This window comes from Neovison vison, chromosome 11 (genome assembly GCF_020171115.1).
Source record: "Neovison vison isolate M4711 chromosome 11, ASM_NN_V1, whole genome shotgun sequence".
Taxonomy (NCBI): Eukaryota; Metazoa; Chordata; class Mammalia; order Carnivora; family Mustelidae; genus Neogale; species Neogale vison.
The window spans coordinates 23,267,128-23,287,452 of record NC_058101.1 but is presented as its reverse complement, the minus strand read 5'-3'; the positions used below and the strand labels follow the sequence as shown (position 1 = coordinate 23,287,452).

At 52.4% G+C, this 20,325-nt stretch overlaps 1 protein-coding gene across 2 annotated transcripts in view; it reads left to right on the top strand.

The window, feature by feature from the left end:
• The window catches only part of CRACD (capping protein inhibiting regulator of actin dynamics), a 54,155-nt gene extending 35,262 nt beyond the window's left edge, over nt 1-18,893 (top strand). For both annotated transcript variants that reach the window (XM_044224981.1, XM_044224982.1), the window contains exons 4-9: nt 2,089-2,157; nt 4,206-4,388; nt 5,057-8,009; nt 13,307-13,497; nt 14,043-14,217; nt 16,077-18,893. In XM_044224981.1, coding sequence (XP_044080916.1) covers nt 2,089-2,157; nt 4,206-4,388; nt 5,057-8,009; nt 13,307-13,497; nt 14,043-14,217; nt 16,077-16,237 — 3,732 coding nt within the window. In that variant the 3' untranslated portion in view covers nt 16,238-18,893. The remainder of the gene's footprint in view (nt 1-2,088; nt 2,158-4,205; nt 4,389-5,056; nt 8,010-13,306; nt 13,498-14,042; nt 14,218-16,076) is intronic.
• The last annotated feature ends 1,432 nt before the right edge of the window (nt 18,894-20,325 follow it).

Below are 20,325 nucleotides of genomic sequence, written 5' to 3'. Positions count from 1 at the left end.
CACATCTCTGTTGCCCCAGGACTCAGCTGGTGCTTACGTAGTATCACCAGTGATTGCTCGTCAGATTAGACTAATTTAAAGGGAGATGAGAAAAGAAAGAAGTAGGTCCTTCACGAGGCAGAACGTATCAAACACGCTATCTTGAAGTCTAGTCTACTTAACGAGGGAAGAAAGTCATATTGGTCTAGCATTGTCCGATCTGAATCTGGTCTTTTGAGACTTGGAAAGAAACACCATGACCCAGAATCAGAGTCCTTCCAGCAGCGGGAAGGACATCCTCGGGCCTCCACTGGGGAAGGAGGGCAGGCACCCAGCAGCTAGAGCAGGGAGCTCTCGAGCTGAGCCACCGAGTCGTCCAGTCTCAACAGGTGCCTACCCAGGCGCCTGAAATTACGTGGCTGTTTATTAAAATGGACATCCCCCTGAAGTCATGCCTGTTATCAGCTAATACACCATCAGGGCGGGAAGAAAGAGAAGTGATTTGTAGGGCAAAGTGAGGAAGGAAAGAACAGGCCATTCCCCCGCTGTTGCCCACTTCTGCCTCTGGCCCTCCTGCCTCCTGGTTCCCAGACAGGTGGGCAGCGGGGGCTGCCGTGGGTAAGTAGGCGGGCGCAGCGCCCCCACCAGGTCCAACCTGTCCAGCACTAGGCGGCAGCGATGGCCATCAGCCTTCAAGCCCGGCGTTTTCCAAGGACTGAAGCAAATGTCCTCACTGTTACTGAGGATCTAAGTGCCGGGGACTGTGGCCCGAGGAAGGACAAGGCTCAGTCCTTCTGCAGGGGCTGCCTCCATGTAGCTTACGTTTTGATGACAGGAGGGTCACATGGCAAGTCAACAGGTACGTGTATAAATGTAATAACTCTGGATCAAGAAAAAGTACTGCACAGAAGGTAAAACAGAGTGATGGAAAAGTGAGTAACATGGTGGGTGAGGAGCTGCTCTCTAGGCAAGGAGGTCAAAGCAACCAGAGCAGACCTGGGGCTGGGGCCACGTTCTCCGCAGAGGGAAGAACAAGCAGAGAGGCCCAGAGATGGGGCTGGGGGTGTCCCAAAAGAAAGCAGGTCTGGCCCGCCAGACCCTGGAAGGGGGCAAAGGGAGGATAGAGCAAGGTATAGAGGCCAGATTGTACAAACCACAGGAAAAGGGGGCTTCTCCTTCTGGGAGTAGTATCTGATTTGTGTTTCCTTCTTTTTTTTCTTTATTTTATTTTTATTTGAGGGAGAACAAGAGAGCATGAGCAGTGGGGGAGAGGCAGAGGGAGGAGAAGGAGAGAATCCTAAGCAGGCTCCACGGTCAGCTCAGCAGAGTCTGAGGCAGGGCTCAATCCCAGGACTGTGAGATCATGACCTGAGCCGAAGCCAAGAGTCGGACGTCCAACCGACAGAGCCACCCCGGCACCCGATCTGTATTTCCTAAAGATGCTTCTAAGTGTGGTGCTGACATTATTGCTCTGGAGCGGACAATAACTGATAACGCCCGTTTTTAACTATGGGCCACGTAAGGCAGAAGGTCCAGCGGGGCCATCAGAAAGGTGCAGGCCATGTGGTACGGGTGTTCCAGGGCAGGGGAGCAACTGGGCTGGGGGTCTTCAGCCTTTTTCTTCTCCTTCCGTCCTAAGGGTTTTGCCTCCTTCTGCTCATCCATCTCCTCAGCCCAGCCCTTTGCACGCAGCATTGGTAGGGCCTTTCCTTCTCACCGAGAAGAGGTCTGGCGTAGAGGGGAGACGGCCAGCGGGTGAAGGGGGCGAAGGCAGTGAGCACAGCCAGAAGCTCTGAGGTCGGAGGCCGGGTGTGTGACACAGCCCTGCTTCCCAGGTCGGGCGGCTGGAGGGTGGTGGCACCTGGTCTCAGCCACAGCAGAGACTGAGGTTGGAGACTGCCCAGTTAGAGATGTGCTGGACTCAGGAAAAGAAGCAAGTGTACGCTCCGTGCCTGGAGTCCTTATCTGAACATTAGCAAAGTCCCCACGGTGACTACGGCCGGCTCTCTGCGGGCAGCTACAGCCTTCTCCCCACGCAGCCGACTCTGGTTATCTGCCCAGAACTTCCTGGGGCGGCGTCTGACTTGAGCGCTCTCTTTACTGTTCCAGCCCAGTGACCCTCCAAGTTCTCAGAGTCCTCTGAATCTGCCTGGAGCCAGAAGTGAGATGGAAGACAAGGTAGTATGATTTGAACTTAAGTTTTTAGTTTCTTTACTTCAACTTCCATTTTGGACCCTTTATTTCCAATCCACCGTATCATTTTTCCATTCATAAATGCCGCCTACACCCATTACCTTCAGTTCCTTCAGAACATTACCCCAGTGGTAGATGTTAGAGCGTCCCGTTTCCACGGCTTCCTAAATGTGCCAGGTCCTTCAAGACCCTGAGAGGCCATTGGAAAAGGCATTCCAGAACACCTGAAGGTACACAAGTCTGTAAGGAAGAGTTTCTATTTAGAGATGCAAAAACAAAACAAAACACCTCAGCATTTCTCTACTTGTATGTATTTTTGTTTTTTAACTTTTCTGTGTTCAGTTAAAACCTGGGACTGTGCCCGTAGGAGTCTCGGGGACCCTTAGAGGCCAGTCCACAAGCCAGAGCAGTCGTCTGCATAGGCTCCAGGCCTCCTCCCGGGGCCGGTACAGTGAGCAGAGTGTGTCCGAGTCTTCTGAAGGGGGATGGCCGCAGACTGCCACCGCCCAGACAATGAAGCAGCCCAGCTGGGACGATCTAGAAATGCAACCTTGCATTTAAATCTCAGCTGCTGGTACTTCTCTGTGCCTTCAGTCTGTCCCATTTGGCTGGAATGCTTTTTATTCATCCATCTCTTAGGGGATGGAAATAATGTTTGATTCATCTCTTCAACAAGAGTTCAGAATTTGATACGTATTCTAAAGATAACCATAAAGATATAATAGCTAGAAGCCCAAAGGCTGGAATTATTTTTCCTTACTTCTGTTTCTTATCATAAGTTATTATTTACTGAGCATCCATTTTGCTCTTGGAGCTGGCTTGGTCCTTTATCTTTAGCACACAAATATGGAAGGTAATCGCAAAAAGCGAAGCTGTGCGCTAAGCCCCAGGGGCTCTGCATTGCTAGCACGGGTGCCGCCCACTGGCCCTGGCCTCCGCTCCTGCCCCGCCCGTGCCTGGGAGCGGCCGGCTCCGCAGGGAGGGCCAAGAGCGCCCTCTACTGCGCGCTGGCGCCGTGCAGCTGGGAGCCCTCCCCTTGCCGCGCTCCTGTCGGGCGGTACATTCTCAGGAGTTGCTGGTGTGGCTTCTCCTCCCATTCAGTGTGGCCTCAGGGTGCAGGCCGAGCTGGGTCTCTCTGACCGGCCTAGATGCGTAGTTTGTCCGGGTGGTGGTTTCTGAGTGCGCCCATCTGCATTCCGGTGCTGCTGGTCACCCTGAGGGGCTGCTCTCGCCACTGGGTGGTACATTTCTGCCCTTCCTTTTTGCGCCAGGGCCTCGCCCTCTCATGGGCTTGGTGCACTCAACTCAGTGCTCTGTGGCCTTGGAGTGATTGTGCTAGAACATTTTTGTGGGTACCAATTTCATACCCTAAGCACGGACCATCTAGTTTGTTGCATTTCCTTTATTCCTCCTAAAAATATTTACTGAGCACTTGCCAAATGAGATTTGCGACGTGGTCATAAAGGGGACTGAAAAGAGGAAAAAGACACATTCCCTGCCTCAGAGGGACTAAGTTAGAAGCTGAGGGATGTTTGCAGGTGTCTGAGGTCATGTCTTAAATGAGAGAGTGATTAGCACAGAGTTGAGCTGGTCCAGGGCTCAGCAAACTATGACTTATTTCAGGCTCGGTGGCCATAGGGTCCAACCAGGACACTCCCCCTTGTTGTGCTCTTCCTTTGCAGCCCAAACGCAGCTGAAGACAATGGGCAGTGGGCGTGGCTGTGTGCCCACGCAAAACTTTAAGTGCTAAATTAAGCTATGCGCAGGATTGGGCCCCCTGGCTATGTTACCCCCCATCTAGTCTAACCTTCCCCCTCCCCATATTATTCAAAGTAGGAAAATTAGTCTGTGAAAGGTTAAATGACCTTTATGAGTTGATGCAAATAACACTGGCAGAACAAATCTTGCTCCCCTCACAGTCCCAGTGAGAGCCACCTGCTCGAAGCCATCCCCGGGGAACGGGCTGGGCCAGGTGCCGGCTCCAGCAAGGGCTGTGGCTCTGATGGGGACCATGTGGTTTCCTCTCCATACAGGTGGCTCCCGTTAAACCATCTCGGCCAAAAAGGCACTTGTCTTCTGCTGGAACCATCGAAAGTGTCAACCTGGATGCCATCCCCCTAGCCATTGCTCGCCTGGACAACAGTGCCGCCAAGCACAAACTGTCCGTAAAGCCGAAAAACCAGAGGGTGTCCAAGAAGCACCGGCGACTTGCCAGGGTATGAGGGGCCCATCCCGGCTGACCAGGCAGCTGCCCGTGCTTGCTGGCGCTGATTCTACTCAGTAGGGCGGTGCCATGAGGGGCCAGTAGAAGGAACTAGGTCTGTCTCATCAGGGACCTGGTGAGTTGCAGTGAACCAGGGCAAAGCAGGCCCGTTTATTTTCCATCGCCCTTTCTAACATGCCTGCCTGGAGGCTGGTGGGCCCCAGAACGAGAGGCTGTCCTTTGAGGGCCCCCAGGCCCTCTGTGTTGGCTTTGCCCCTGCCGTGTCACCCAGCTTCCCTGCCACAGCTCAGCCAGAGGGTCTTTGGTTTGACTAGGGTGGCCTTTGAGGTCACAGGCTTCAGGGCACACGACGTGCAAAGCTCATTTTTTCTCATCTTCCTCATGCTGGACTATTGGTTCTCCTGTGATTCATTTGTATTCAGCAAAAGGAACTTGAGAATGACCAACAAAGGGGCCAGAAGTCAACATGAAGGGATGTGTTTTCCTTTTACCCGCACAATTTATTCCCAGTGTTCTGGCATGGGTTTACCGAGCTCTATACTTAGGAACAACTGCCCCTTCTTCTGAGATTAAGAGGGCCACGGGCATTGTGAATAGGGTGGGTAATGGTTGCCTGTTTGAAAGGAAAAGGCTAATTCTTTCTTTCCTTACCAATGTTAGGATGGACCAAATGAACATGGTGGCCTTCTGTATCAGCTCTCGCCGGACCAGAACGGACACTCGGGAGAAGACAAGCCAGTCTGGCATGAAGAAGAGCCAGAGCTGCTGGACTCTGAAGAAGAGAAGAGATGCCAAGAGGAATACTGGCTAGAACTCGAGGCCAAGTGCAAACGGCAGAAGGCCGAGGCAGCAGAGAGGAAACGTCTGGAAGAGCAGAGACTCCAGGCCCTGGAGAGGAGGCTTTGGGAAGAGAACAGAAGGCAGGAACTCTTGGAGGAGAAAGGAGAAGACGAGGAGGGAGAGAGGGCAGAACTACAGCAGGAGGCAGAAGAGAGGCAGCGCCAAGAGGAGAGGCAGAGACTGGAAGAGCAAGGTGGCCAAGGGCGGAGGGAGCAGGTGGACGGAAGGCACCTCGAGGCCCCAGAGCAGCTGCGCCTCCAGCGCCGCGCTCAGCAGGAAGAGCAGGCGGTGTGGAGCGGCGCGGAGGCTGAGACGCAGCGGCAGCTGCAGGAGGAGAGGCAGCTGAGGGAGCTCAGGAGGCAGGAGGAGCTGGAGGAGCAGCAGAGGCTTGAAGCCGAGAAGCATCGACGGCGGGAGGAGGAGCAGCGGGAAAGGGAGGAGCAGCGGCTGCGGGAAGAGGAGCAGCGGCGGTGGGAGGAGGAGCAGCGGGAAAGGGAGGAGCAGCGGCTGTGGGAAGAGGAGCAGCAGCGGCGGGAGGAGGAGCGGCGGCGGGAGGAACAGCGGCTGGAAGAGGAGCAGCAGCGGCAAAGGGAGGAGCAGCTGCGTTTGGAAGAGGAGCAGCGGAAGCGGGAGGAGGAGCAGTGGCGTTTGGAAGAGGAGCAGCGGCGGCGGGAGGAAGAGCAGCGGCAGCTGGAAGAGGAACAGCGGCGGCGGGAGGAGGAGGAGGAGCAGCGAGAGCGGGAGGAGAAGCGGTGGCTGGAGGCAGAGGCAACTGCCAGGAGGAGGGCAGAGCTGGGAAAGCGGGAGCAAGTGGAGGCCCTGAGGAGGCCGGAAGGGGAGCGTCGGGAAGCCGCGAGAGGGCACGAGGAGAAGTGGCAGCAGCTGGACGAAAAAAGGGGCTTGAGGAGTCCAAAGATGGACTTTGCAGAGAAACCCCGGAAACGAGAGCACCTGCAGCCCGAGAAGCAAAGCAAAAGCTCCGAGGAATCTAAGATTTGCGAGAAACAGAGTCAGGAGGCCGTGCCAGCCGGAGAGCAGCCCGGACAGCGCGGCGACGGTCCGGAGCCTGACCGTCGGGCGCGTCGGGAAGAGAGACCAGAAACTAGCGCGCAGCCTCCCCAGAAACAAGAGGCGCAAGTGGAAGAGACTCCCGGGGAGAAAAAGGAAGCCACTGCCCCAGAAAAAGACAGAAAGGGGGAGGAACTCCGGTGGCAGGAAGTGGACGAGAGGCAGAGCATGCCAAGGCCCTACACTTTCCAGGTGTCATCGGGAGGGAAACAGATTCTCTTCCCCAAAGTCAATTTGAGCCCGGTGACACCCGCGAGAGATGCGGGACTTGCCTCTGCTCCCCACACGCCAAAGACCCCGCGAGCCGGCGCGGCCTCCCATGCCCTGCCCTCCTCCCTGAGTGTCCCCCACACAGCCATTCTGGTCACGGGAGCGCAGCTCTGCGGCCCGGCGGTCAACCTGAGCCAGATCAAGGACACGGCATGCAAGTCCCTCCTGGGCTTGTCGGAAGAAAAGAAGCGCGTTGACGTCCCTGCCCTGGAGAACCCGCCCCGAGCTCCTGTCGACCCCCGGGCAGGCAGCGGGAAGGTCAGGGCCGCCCAGGAGTCTCCGAGCAGTGCGGCCGCCCTCGCCGAATGGGCGTCCATTCGGTCCAGGATCCTGAAGAACGCGGAGGGCGAGCAGCCTCGGCCCGGTGACGAGCACCCTCCCCGGGCCCGCAGTGATTCCCGCGGGAACCTCCGGAGGACCCCCCCAGTAAATGCCAAGTTCTCCATTATGCCCGCTTGGCAGAAATTCTCTGACGGTGGCACCGAGACCTCCAAACAGAACACAGAAGCAGAGAGCACGAGAAAGAGACCCTCGCTGGGACCCGGGGTGCCCCAGCCCCTGGATACTAACGAGCTCCCCAAGGGTGCAGAGAAACCAGAGCCAGCAGACACCACGGAGGGGTGCAAATTTGCCAAAGACCTCCCGTCGTTCCTTGTCCCCAGCCCTGCTTACCCGCCGCAGAAGGCAGTGGCCCATGCGGAGCCCGGGGCCTCTTCGGACGCAGAGACCAGCGGCGGGAGAGGGAAGCCAGACCCCTCGATGCCCGGCCAGGAGGAAAAAGCCTCACCGTTTGGCATAAAACTGAGAAGGACCAACTACTCCTTGCGCTTCCACTGCGACCAGCAGACGGAACAGAAGAAGAAGAAGAGGCACAGCAGCACGGGGGACAGCGCGGACGGCGGCCCCGCGGCCCCCGGGGGCACCAGGGGAGAGAAGGAGCCGGAAGCCGCGGCCGCCAAGCCGGGCCCGTCCCTGCCCCCCGAGAGGAAGCCCGGCCTGTCCGCCTGGAAGGACTCGGCCGAAAGGGCCCCCCCTTCTCCCGCCGCCGCCCCGGGGCCCCCACCGGCCGCCGAGCACGACCGCGCGGCCCACAGAACGCCGCTGGCGCCGAAGCCCGCGCTGGCCCCCAAGCCTGCGGGTCAGACGCCGCCCCCGTCGCCGCTCTCCAAGCTGAGCAGGCCCTACCTGGTGGAGCTGCTGGCCCGCCGGGCGGGGAGGCCGGACCCGGAGCCCGGCGAGCCCGCCAGGGAGCCCCAGCAGAGCAGGGAGCCCCGGCCGCCGTCGTCGCCGCCGCCGCCGGAGCCCCCGGAGCCGAGGAAGGCGCCGCCGAGGGACGAGGAGGAGGCGGTGGAGCCCGAGCGCAAACCCGCTTCCCCGGCTCCGCCGGCCGCCCGGCCCGAGAAGCCCTGCCCGACCCCCGAGCCCGGGAGGAGAGGTAGGTGGCGGTCGGGGGCATCTCGGCCTCGCTCCGGCGCCGCGCGTGGGGTCCAGCGGGAGCCGGGGCGGCCGCTCGACGGTCCCGACCCGGCGCGTCGCTTCCTCCGCTGCCCAGGGCCGGCGACGTGGCCGACGGGCGGGCCGCTGCTGCCGCCGGGACCGACACGCTGGGGGTCGGCCGTGGACACGAGATGCCGGCCTGATTAGCGCGTGTCCTTCATCCTCCGCGGGGCCCGTGCGGGGCTGGTCCCCACAGGTTCCCCGGAGGAGGCTGTGTCCTCTGGGCAGCCAGGGTGTAGGAATTTTTGGATTTCTTTTAAATGAAACTGTTGCATATGTAGCTGTATATTGGGTGTGTCCATGCGAGGAGAGGAGTTCGGGATCCTTCTTTGTTGCCGTCTTAACTGGAGCCCCATTTTCAGTTTTGATATTAGCTTTTGCGTCATTAGCTCTTATGATCTCCCTCTCACAGTCGGGGGGGCTCTATCACGCTCCTTAGCTTCTCCCCAGAGAAATAACAGTTGTGCTTCTTATAGAGAAGTTCCTTTATTGTAATTTTCTACCAAAAACCGTTACTGCCCATGTTTTCTTTCCCAGGATCCAGATTCTGGGCTGTCAGGCTCTGCTAATTGAATTTTTCTTTATTTGCTAGAAAAGAAGCAAGGGCCTCATGCTCTGGGGGTACCATCTAAAGACCACTGGGGTTTTCCCACACCACGCTAGGCCAGGCTGACGGTGTGTTGGACTAAAGGCCCTCATCAGAATAAAAATGTTAAAGCCTGGATCTCCAGTTTCCTTTGTTAATTGTGTGCCTGTAGTGCTGTCATCAGCTAAAACCCCTGGAGCTCCGCGTGCATTTAGGGTGAAGTTCACTGAAACAAGGGGGACATAAATCTGTTGCAAATCATGGTGCTTCCTTTTATTTTCTTTGGCCAGCTGCATGACAGCTCTGGCGTTGTCATAAAGCTGCGGGCAAAGAGCTTGTCAGCTCTGCTAGGTTCTTCTGTTTGTATTAATAGTAACCTCACAGTGTGCTAAAAGCAAAGGAGTGAGGAGAGCCGACAAGGGACAGCGTTACTAGTTCTTCCCCCTCCCTGCACTTGGTGCTTCCACCTTTGGCCGGGGGGCTGTCAATACAGTGTTTGTTCTAGGTGGCCTTCTGGAATATGGCCTGAGTGAGGATGTCTGTGCCAGTCCAAATATCAAATATTAGAAAAGCCTAATTTCATTTTTCTTTTTAATTTAAACATACTCAGAAATTCTGACCCTTTCTTCCTAACTTAGCCCCAGTGAATGGCCTGACACATTCCCTAGGGCACACACACTATTTTGTAGGCCACTGGTGTAAAAGAGACTTCCATCCCCAAGGCTGAGGCCAGTGAGAACCAGTCCATAGGCTGAGCCACTGGGAGGGCTTTGACTGAATCCGCCCCGGTGGGAATGAAAATAACAAAGGTAATCCCCCCCGTTTGTCCTCTAGAGGTCATCTCATTCCGAAATTTCCACCTCCTTATGGTGTGTGGAACTGATAATAAGTGGCCCTTTCTCTAAGAACGTACTGCCTTCAGGAGCTGTGGTTCAAACCCTGTAAGGCCGGGATGGACTTGCTCATGTCCCCAGAACCCGAAGGAGGGCATCTGAATGGCCTGTGGCTCCCCTCGTCCACTGAGTTCAGAATGAGAAAGAAAAGGTTTAAACAAATGTTTTACTCGGGCTTCTTCTTCCCCCAACTCTGATTTTTCCATGACCTTGTGGTAGCTGTCTGGACCAGTCCGAAGTCGGTGATCTAGAACTTTACTTCAGGATATGAGAGTCGGTGCCATTGTTTGTTGAAGGCCTTTGGGCAGCCTTGGCTGAAATTCAGACAGAAGCCCCATTTTACCTTCCTCAGATGTTTTCTGTTATTGATCCCCAGCTATAATCCAGACCTGTTAGGCCCTTTCTCATACTGTATTAGAGCCTTTTTAAAGTCCAGTCATAACTCCAGAACGTGCTATTCAAGCCACAGTTCTAAGGAAATAAAAATCTGGCTAGTGATTTACCTTTTCAAATAAAAAAATAGGCAATTATACTTTAAAGGTATTTTGACCCTTGTGATAAAACACCTGTCAAACTGTTGTCAGGAAACTGGCCAATGGTTTTAATGACCTTCAGATGGAATGTTTAGTGTAGAAATCCCTTTACATAATTGCTTTAAATAGAAACCATTTGGATCTTGGCAGTTTGGTTTTCAGACATTTACAAACAGGTGTTACACGGCCCTTGAGCAAAAAACCCCCAATTTTTTTTTTTAATTTTTTTAAAAAATATTTTCTTTCTTTTTTTTTTTTTTAAGATTTTATTTTATTTATTTGAGAGAGAGAGAGACAGTGAGAGAGAGCATGAGCGAGGAGAAGGTCAGAGAGCGAAGCAGACTCCCCATGGAGCTGGGAGCCTGATGTGGGACTCGATCCCGGGACTCCAGGATCACGCCCTGAGCCGGAGTCAGTTGTTTAACCAACTGCGCCACCCAGGCGTCCCAAAAAACCCAAAATTTATTAAATTAGTCCCCACGTATCTAGAGCTTCTCAGTTAAGCATAATGCTTAAAGTGGTGAATGCACTTGACCCCTGAACATCATGGGGGTTAGGGGGCGCCAACTTCCTGCACAGTTGAAATCGTGTATAACAGTTGACTCCCCCAAAACTTAACTATTAATAGCCTACAGCTGACTGGAAGCTTTACTAATAATGTAATCAGTTGATTAACTCGTATTTTGTACATTACTGTATTTATACAATAAAGTAAGCTGGAGAAAAGAAAATGTTAAAAACATAAGAAAGATAATACATTTACAGTACTGTGCTGTATTTATAAAAAAATCCACATAGAAGTAGACTTGAACAGGTCAAACCCCTGTTGTTCAAAGGTCAGCTGTATTTAATTTTTTTGGTTAACTAAAGATTAATAAAAAATACCTTTCAGGGATTTTGTTTTTTAAATACTTCCAAAGTATGCCAGTTTTCTTCACTGTGTTAGATCATACCCGAATCTTTATTTGATGATTAGGGATAGTGTAACCACCAAGACTCACTGTATTAGGAATTCTCTTTGTATAGTGTTATAGATCTAAAAGGTATAGAAAAGCAGAATCTGCCCCTTTTTTTGCTTGAATTCCTAATTTGATTTTCTTTGGTTCTTCTCTATATAAAGTCGAGTTGCCTGAGAGCCCTGTTTGGTAAGGTTCTACATCATCAAACTGTGAACTTGTAGTAGATTTCAGAAGAGCAGGACTATGGTGAGCCCTTTTCCTTTGAGATAGTAAAGGATTCAGTGACAGAATGATTATCTCTAAAAATTGAGGGAAAAGAAGGGGATGGATGATTCTCAAAAACCGAACAGGTCCCTTGTAAAGCGGTTACTCTATGCCAAGCCCTGTTCTGAATGTTCGGACACCCACGATCTCCTGGCCAGCCTGAGGAGGTGTGCGCCGTTATCATGTCTACTTAGGGATTAGAAGACCTTAGGGAGGTTCAAGTAACTTTAGTTTGACCTGCGGCCAGACCCAGGGCTGCTCAGTTTAAAAGCCTAATTACTCAACCTCTGCTGCCCATCTCCTGCGGAGCGCGTTTGCCCGGGTCACACGGGGGAGGCCGTCAGCCACAAGAAAAGCACAGACTGGAAATCAGAAGTCCTAGGTTCAAACTCCAGCCTGGGCGGAGTGACCTCAAGCATGACCCTGGCTTGCTGTGGACGCTTATATTCCCGTCTGTCAGGGGAAAGCACTGGACCAAAATCAGTTTCCTCCAGCAGCCGCATCAGGTAGAACAGCCTCCTTGTATCTCTCCCATCCGTTGGGGTTTCACATAGAATGTTTGGAGAGGGGTTGAAAAGCAATAAGTAAGAACAATAAATCAAATAACAGCCTGGGTCCCCTGTAGGCCTGAGATTTTCTGACACTGGAGATCTTATTTTTACTTCCATTTTGAGGGAAGGAAAATGCTTCTGTGTTTCTGTCGATCAAAGATGTTACCTCCCCATGCAGAGGAGTCTCTGAGGCATCCGTACAGAGTTCATTTCAGGAAAGGCCATTGAGTATTTCATGTCATAAGCTGTAGGGGGTGCGGGATCCCGAGTCCGCAGTCTCACCGCGAACCTGCTTTCCGCCTTTCCCCGTTCTGATCACAGTTCTGTGGGTGGCAGGGGCGGGCTGGGGGCTCGGTGTGCTGGGAGGGCAGGTCTCCAAACCACCAGATGATCCTCAGACACGTTTCAGCTCAGGTCCGACACTGTCTACCTAGAGATAGCATCAGGCCCCACCGGTTAAGGGCTCAGTCCCACAGGCCTGTCCCCACTTTAGATGCCATTTCCAAGGCCAGGCCATCACCTGTGCTTCCGGTCCACTTTGAAATCAGAGATTCTCATGACCCCCTCCTTGGGTTCAGTTAATTTTCTCGAGTAGCTCACAAACTCAGAGAAACATTTTACTTTCTAGATGACCATTTTATTACAAAAGGCTATAATTCAGGAACAGCCAGATGGAAATGATACAGAAGGGCAAGCTATGGGGAACGGTATGGAGCGTCTCGGCTCCGAGAGCACACCGCTCCCTTCAGATCTCTTCGTGTTCACCAACAGAAACTCCCTGAAACCCCTCCTTTTGGAATTTTATGGAGGCTTCATTACATGGGCGTGACTGATTAAGTCATCAGCCATTGGCAACTGAACTGTCTCTAGTCCCTCTCCCCTCCGGCAGGCTGGAGTGTGGCGGGCTGGGAAGAAAGGATCCAGCCTCTCCAGTCACGTGGTTGGCTCTTCTGGCAACCAGCCCCATCCTTAGTGTTGGGTCCCAGAGTCACCTCTTTAATAGAGTTAGAGACAACTTGTGCTCTCATTGCTTAGGAAATTTCAAGGGTTTTAGGAGCTCTGAGCTCTAGAAATGGGCACAAAGGCCAAATACACATTTCTTTTTAAGAAAATGTTTTTAAAGTTTAATCTCCGCACCCAGTGTGGGGCTCGAACTCATGATTCAGAGATCAGGAGCCACATGCTGTACCAGCTGAGCCAGCCAGGTGCCCCCAAGTACATATTCTAAATCTCAATATTGGGGCACCTGGGCGGCTCGGTCAGTGAAGCCTCTGCCTCGGGCGCAGGTCATGATCCCAGGGTCCTGGAGTCAAGCCCCACGTCGGGCTCCTGGCTCAGCAGGGAGTCGGCTTCTGTCTCTCGCCTTGCTCGTGCCCTCTCGCGCTCTCTCTCGCAAATGAATAAATCTTTAAAAGATAAATCACAATATCTCAGTCTCTTTTTCCGCAGAAAAGCCGGTTCTTCAGAGCAGGCACTCTTTGGATGGCTCCAAAGTGGCGGAGAAGGCGGACACGGCGCAGCCGCTGTGGATAACGCTGGCGCTGCAGAAGCAGAAGGGCTTCCGGGAGCAGCAGGCGACGCGGGAGGAGAAGAAGCAAGCCAGGGAGGCCAAGCAGGCGGAAAAGCTCTCCAGAGAGAACGTGAGTGTCCGTCCGCAGCTTTCACTTTGCCGTCCGGAGTTCGGCTCTCTTTCAGGTTGCCGGGCCTACGGGAAAGCCGAAAGCCAGAGCAGAAGCCACCCGGCTGAGCGGCGGAGAGCGCCTGGGCCAGGGCAGAAGCCGAGCCGCGCTGATCGGGGCGCTGCGCTCCGGCTTGGCTGCGGTTTCCTCGTGCTCTTCCCTCACCTGGCCTCGGGACGACCCGGGGCGAGCAGGGACCCAGGCCCGCGGCCACACGAGAACTAGGAGCGGGATCGCGCTTGAGCAGGGACTTGGGAGGAAGATCGGGAGTCTTGTCTGCGGCCCTGATTTGCGGGGCTGCTCGCGGGGCCTCTGCCAAGTGGCTTCCGTTGGAGCCGCGCTGCTCCGCGGTTGGGCGTCTCGGCCCCGCGCTGCTCCCAGGTGCGGTGCAGCTGCCCCCCGACGGGCAGAGGTTGCGGGCCGGCGGGCAGAAGGCCCCATGGCCTCGCACGGTCAGTCTTCCCGTGTCCCCAGGCCGACGACCCACGTGCCCGACTCTCCCCCAGGTCGGCGGCGGCCTGCAGCCCGGAGGCAGCGGCGGCGGCGGCGGTGGCGGCAGGGCCGGGTCCCCGCACAAGGCCCGCGCCCCGCCGGAGGAGAAGCAGCCCGAGACGGCCGCGTCCAGGCTTGAGCGCAGGGAGCAGCTGAAAAAGGCCAACACGCTTCCTACATCTGTGACAGGTAGGGAGAGCAGGGCCCTGCTGTGTCGCGTGGTGACAGGCTTGTCTCAGAGCTGCTCTGTGTCCGTGAGAGCGAGTGTCAGTGCAGCCCCCGAGGCCCCGCAGGCCGCAGGCTGCCTCCCCACCCCCCCCCAACCCCCCCTACTCTCCAGCCCCCCAACCCTCCACCCCCCCACCCCCAGCCTCTCGGAGGAGCGGCTGCTAAATCCCACCGGAGCCTCCACCACGGGCCTGTGCTGGTGGACGGTTCCCTCCCCTTGGGGCAGCGGGGAGGCCTCGGGTTTGTAGCATTTGACAGTTTTCACGGGGTAAACCCTCCCGCTGCAGCCAGTTTCCGGTTCCCAGTGTGGTATCCGCTGGTCCCCCGAGTGCCCTCGCCGCGCTCCAGGGCCTCTAGTCCCCGCGGCGTGAGCTGCACTAACCTGCTCCTGCCGGGGAGACTGGAGACCCTAAGATCGTCTCAAGGAAGGAAGAGGCAAGGTTCTAACAGGATTTGGGGGAAAGGGTGAAGTTTAGGTACGATTGGGGTTTTGACAGGTTCAGGACAGAGCAAGAGTTGTCTATGAAGGGGCCGATTTCAAACCTGGGCTGAAAAGTGGGCTCGGGTCCTGCTTCCAGGCAAAAGCTGGATGGTCTCCACTCACTGAGGGGATCTCAAAAAGCAAGTTTCTGGCCAGCATGACTTTAGAGGGCAAGGTTTTCCAGCTGAGTTGTTTATGAAACACTACTGTTAATATATTCAGGACACATAAAAAGACATTTCTTTTTAAAAAATTCTTTATTCTGTTAAAGCGATCCTGTAACATTTCAAACGATTTCCTTGTTACTAATCACTTGGAGGATGGAGAGGAGTGGGAGCGAGCTTCCTCCTAGCGGTTAGCAGAGCACCTGTTTTCCCTTCTGGGCAACCACCCAGAGACCCGGGCTGTTTTATGCCTCTGTCTCCTGCTAGCTCAGGTTTGGAGATCTAAAGAGGTCCTGCCCTTGAAGCTCTATATACTGTTTTGGTGAGGAGAAAAAAACAACTGTATTAGAAGAGCACTTTGGAGCACTGTGTAATTTCTCAGAAACTTCACGGACGTAATTTCATTTGATCTTCCACCCAAGACCGGAGGGTTCTAACCATATGGGTTGTCACAGGGATCCTTCTTTCAAAATAAAATTCCAAAGTCGGGGATCACACCTTTCTCTGTGTGACTCTGTGGAAGCGCCAGAGACTTAATGCATTTCAAAGTGGCTCCGCTCAACGAAGCGAACGTTTGTTCTGACATATTTGTCTTTTGCATCAGTATTTCCCGACTTCTTTCCGTGGGCAGGCCATTGCCACGGGCACTAAACAGGACTCCGAGATAAGCCTGGATCCCTCACCTTAAGAAGCCTTTAAGGTCAGGTGAAGAAAGAACTGGGAGACAAGCCTGGAAGTGGTCAGAGCTGGCAGTAGGGGCCTCGGGTGGGCGGGGTGCGGGGTGCGGGGTGGGAACGGGGGCAGCCCAGGCCTGCTCGGGGGAGAAGGTAGCTTTTGACCTCACCAGTTAGATAAATTCAGGCTACTGGTTGGATGTTTGTCTTCATGGAACTGCCCAGCTGGATAACTAGAATCATAGCATTTACCTTTTATTTTCTATCATGGAGGAATAGCTTCTGTGCATAAAAATTAGGCTTCCAGAAACTCTGAGATTAAATGCAGCTGCACTATAGTTCTGTAAACAGTAGTTCTGATCACATCGCTTGCTTTCCCTAATCCTTCTCACTCAAGATGCCCAGCGTCTCACGGGGTTTCCTTTCTGAATCTTGTACTTCTAACTCCTCAGAACGTGGCTCTGACTTATGCTTATCCTTTCCCTTCAAAACGCAACCCAGTGGAGATCTCGGATTCAGCGCCCCCCGCGCCGCTGGTGAAAGAAGTCACAAAGAGGTTCTCAACCCCGGATGCTGCCCCTGTGTCAACAGAACCAGCCTGGCTGGCTTTGGCCAAAAGGAAAGCCAAGGCCTGGAGCGACTGTCCGCAGATCATTAAGTAGGGCGACGTTCATGCACTCCTCCTGCCAGCTCTTGGCTCCTCTCTTGCCCTTGTTATTTATTTTTTATATGAGGTGAAGACACCACACTAGGGAAAAGCAGCATGTGTTATAGGCTCTAAAATCATGTGCAGAAACTGAATCGGTGGCATTCCTTGTAAAGAGTGTATTTGCACAATCCTAGGTCCTGGTGCCTGGGGCTCCTCCTTCTCAAGAGCAACTTCCATCCGAGGGACCACGTGAAGCAGAATCTCCAAACTAAGAATTTTTCACGAGAGCCTAGTAGGCCCCTTCTACACATACACATGCACACACCATTTAGAACAGGACTTTTGCCAATCTTTTAAATGATTTTTCGGTTCTCCACCTTATTTAATCTGGAACATTTACCCTACCATATGTTTGTGGTTTCTTTCCTTTTCTACAATCACGGTGAGAGAAAGGGCCGTACAGACAGAAACAAGATGCCGGTTCTCCCGAGTGCACTGAGTAACTGGGAATCCTGACAGCCTGGCTGCCGTCTCTGCCCGTGTCTGCTTTTCTGACGTCCCCCTCGTCTGAACCTAACACAGCGCATCTCGTCACCCTTCCGCTCCACTGATGTCCCCTAGGTCCTGTCATACCAGTGCTCTCCGTAAAGACGTGTTAAACATTTGGCCCATGTGGCTCCGAGGGAACATTTTTATTTAGGATCATGAAGAAAGGAAGCGACAGATTGTCTTCCCAGCTCTGAGAATCTCCCCCAGTGCGGTGGTTAAGGCGTCCAGCTCCGTCTCCTGCCTTCCGAGTTAGAGCCTGGGAGTCTGGGCCGGAAAGGTCTATCAGACGAATTCTGACACATCTCAAAGGAGTATCGGGGGATACACTGCTTCCAGGGTAATCCAGATTTTAAAACTCTGAAGGGGAGGCTCATTTTACCCAAATAAGTGAGAGGAAAAATAAAAAAACAATCCCCCAAGCCAGACTTCTACTATAAGATAGGAGAAGCTACTGACATTGAATGTCTCTGAATATCCCTTAGGTCTTCAGGGAGAATTTAACAGGAAGCCAAGACTTGGAGCCTTTGTACTGAGGACTTCTGTGGAAGTTTCTTCACCATAGTTGAGTGATTCATATTCAGTCAGCTGTTCAACGGCATGTATAATTTTGAGCATTCACCTTGGTACCTTTAAAAACCATCTCCGAGTCTTAAGTGGCCTTGCTGCTATCCGCTGCTATCCACACACGTGGTCCAAAGAAGGGACGTGGCAGTTCAAAAGCATGAGGCACAGACCCACCAGCAAAGCCACACATTGCCAACAAGGACGTTACAGCGCACGGGGGTGGCACATTCTCCTGGGCCGGAACCGTACCCCACAGTAGAAGTACACCTCTCTCGCCCAGTGCATGGGGAACTGCATTCCTTTCTCCTCTCTTGCAAAAACACATTTTACCATCATCCATCATTATTTTCCTCTACGCAGAGCTCATTTGACTGGCAATGTATCGTTGCTGTCACTCCCCATATAGAAGGCATTTTCTTTCTGGAAACGATGGCTCAGCCCCATGGTTAGCAGCGGGCAGGTGTGGTCAAGCAGACAGTTGTACCCTTGCAAGTTGGCTTTAATGTTCTATAGACCGGACCTTCCATCTGTTAAGAATCAGTGTAACTAATTTTCTTTTATTAATGTGGGAAGCAGTTAATAGCCCGCTGCATGTTTTCCACACCGATGTTCATCTCTACATCAGACGTGGTGGCATTTGTTCGTTCTCAGTGGTGTCACTACGGACAGAACACACTTTCTAATGGGAGTCTTTCCACTAGAGCCCTGGTCTGCAGGGCAGCGAGAATCTTCTGAACTTTTCCTCTCATCCCGCCACTCTGGGGGACACCGCAGTGAGGGCGGAGGACAGGGAAGCAGTCGGGTCACTGGCGAAAGGTCCTACATGAGCCACCGCTGCTGGCGCACATGGCGCCGAGCACACACAAAGTAGGAGAAAATACCTCAGTTACAAAGTTTCTCTTCAAGTCTTCAAAAGTAAAAGGGTACACTGAGGACAGGATAGTCACAGCACTTACTTCCAGCAACTTCTAAAGGGTCCATGTTTAATATTTCGTGTAAAATGGCTCCAAATTTGCACTAAATACCAATGAAGTGTTATTTTGCTTTAGTTGTGTTGCAGTCTTTTCTGATCAACAAACTATGGGGGAAATTCTGTAAAAAGAAAAAACTTTTTTTTTTAAATGAATGATTGCTATGTTAAATATGTTTTTTTTTTAACTTAAACGTACTTCTCTTGGCAAAGGTAACAGATTAACCTCTGCTCATAAACATATATATATATAAATAACTATAGAGTTTTTTGTTTACTTTTTTAATTTTTCAAGTGCAATTGTTTCTTACACATTACTATTAAATTATCATTTTAGCCAGTTATCAGCAAATTATAGTATGTATTCATTGTCTCTTCTTGTCACATTTAGTTTGCTTATTTTAAAGCAGAAACATCAGTTACACGTGTCTTGCAATATTTTTACCAATAATAAAATTAGAGACAACAATGAAAAATATCTTAGTGTGATTTTAATATTATTTTGAGATTTTTGGTTGTATAAAGTTTTAATGTAAAATGTCTATTATTGAAGGAAATGATCTTTCAATAAAAAACACCTACAAGATCTTCAGTACTGATGGAATTTCCTTTTCAAGGTAAAGTTTTTGCTAATTTCAGTGACCATCTACAAGTAAGCTCACGTTTATATAACTTTTGTTGAGAAAGAAACATTTCAAGGCATTTTATGTGCTACCTTTTTTTTTTCTTTTTAGATTTTTATTTATTTATTTGACAGACAGAGAGATTACAAGCAGGCAGAGAGGCAGGCAGAGAGAGGAGGAAGCAGGCTCCCTGCTGAGCAGAAAGCCCAACGCGGGACTCGATCCCCAGGACCCCGGGACCGCGACCTGAGCCGAAGGCAGAGGCCTTAACCCACTGCGCCACCCAGGCGCCCCTACCTTGTATTTTTTATTAGGTGACCCAGAGAAAAGTAATGAATAGGGGCAAATAAAATGTTTATTTCAATCCTAAATTGGAATTGAATGCTCTGATCTCAGAGAAAATACTACCACGCAGCCTCCTTCTCCGTGGGTGGGCTGCAGAACTGCCGCCATGGCGGAAGCTGGAAGCCGTGGAAAGGCAGCTTCCCGCCCCAGGCCAGACCTGCTGACTCACAGGCCTACACACCAGGGCATGGCTGAAGGAGGTGACGGAGGCTTCCACCTTGGGGGCCACAAAGCTGATTAAGATAAACGCTATTCGGGCGCCTGGGTGGCTCAGTGGGTTAAGCCGCTCCCTTCGGCTCGGGTCATGATCTCAGGGTCCTGGGATCGAGTCCCACATCGGGCTCTCTGCTCAGCAGGGAGCCTGCTTCCCTCTCTCTCTGCCTGCCTCTCCATCTACTTGTGATTTCTCTCTGTCAAATAAATACATAAAAAAAAAAAACTTATTAAAAGATAAACGCTATTCTATTACAATATTTGTTTTAAAATAAGAATTCGTACTTGGCGCACTTGCTAGCTCAGTTGGTAGAGCACGGGACTCAGTCTTGGGAGTTCAAGCCCCATGTTGGGCTTAGAGAGTACTTAAAAAATTAGTACAGGGGCGCCTGGGTGGCTCAGTAGGTTAAGCCGCTGCCTTCAGCTCGGGTCATATCTCAGGGTCCTGGGATCGAGTCCCGCGTCGGGCTCTCTGCTCAGCAGGGAGCCTGCTTCCCCCCCACTCTCTCTCTCTGCCTGCCTCTCTGACTGCTTGTGATCTCTGTCTTTCAAATAAATAAATAAAATCTTAAAAAAAAATTAGTACAAATTCGATTGTGAACAAATAACAAAATTTTCAATAAAGACGGGTTTTTATTGCTATATTAAATAAAGACTGGGGTCAGTATTACTGATTTTTCTTTTTGCCTCAGGATCCACATGGCTTAGCAAAGCACCCTTTCAGCCCTCGTATCTGGAATATGCATGTGGGCGGCAGGCCGGCTGCGATGGGGAGCGGCGTCTGCGTTAGTGGGTTGAGCATCTGAGCTTCAAGGACAGCAGCTTGTGTCTTCCCCA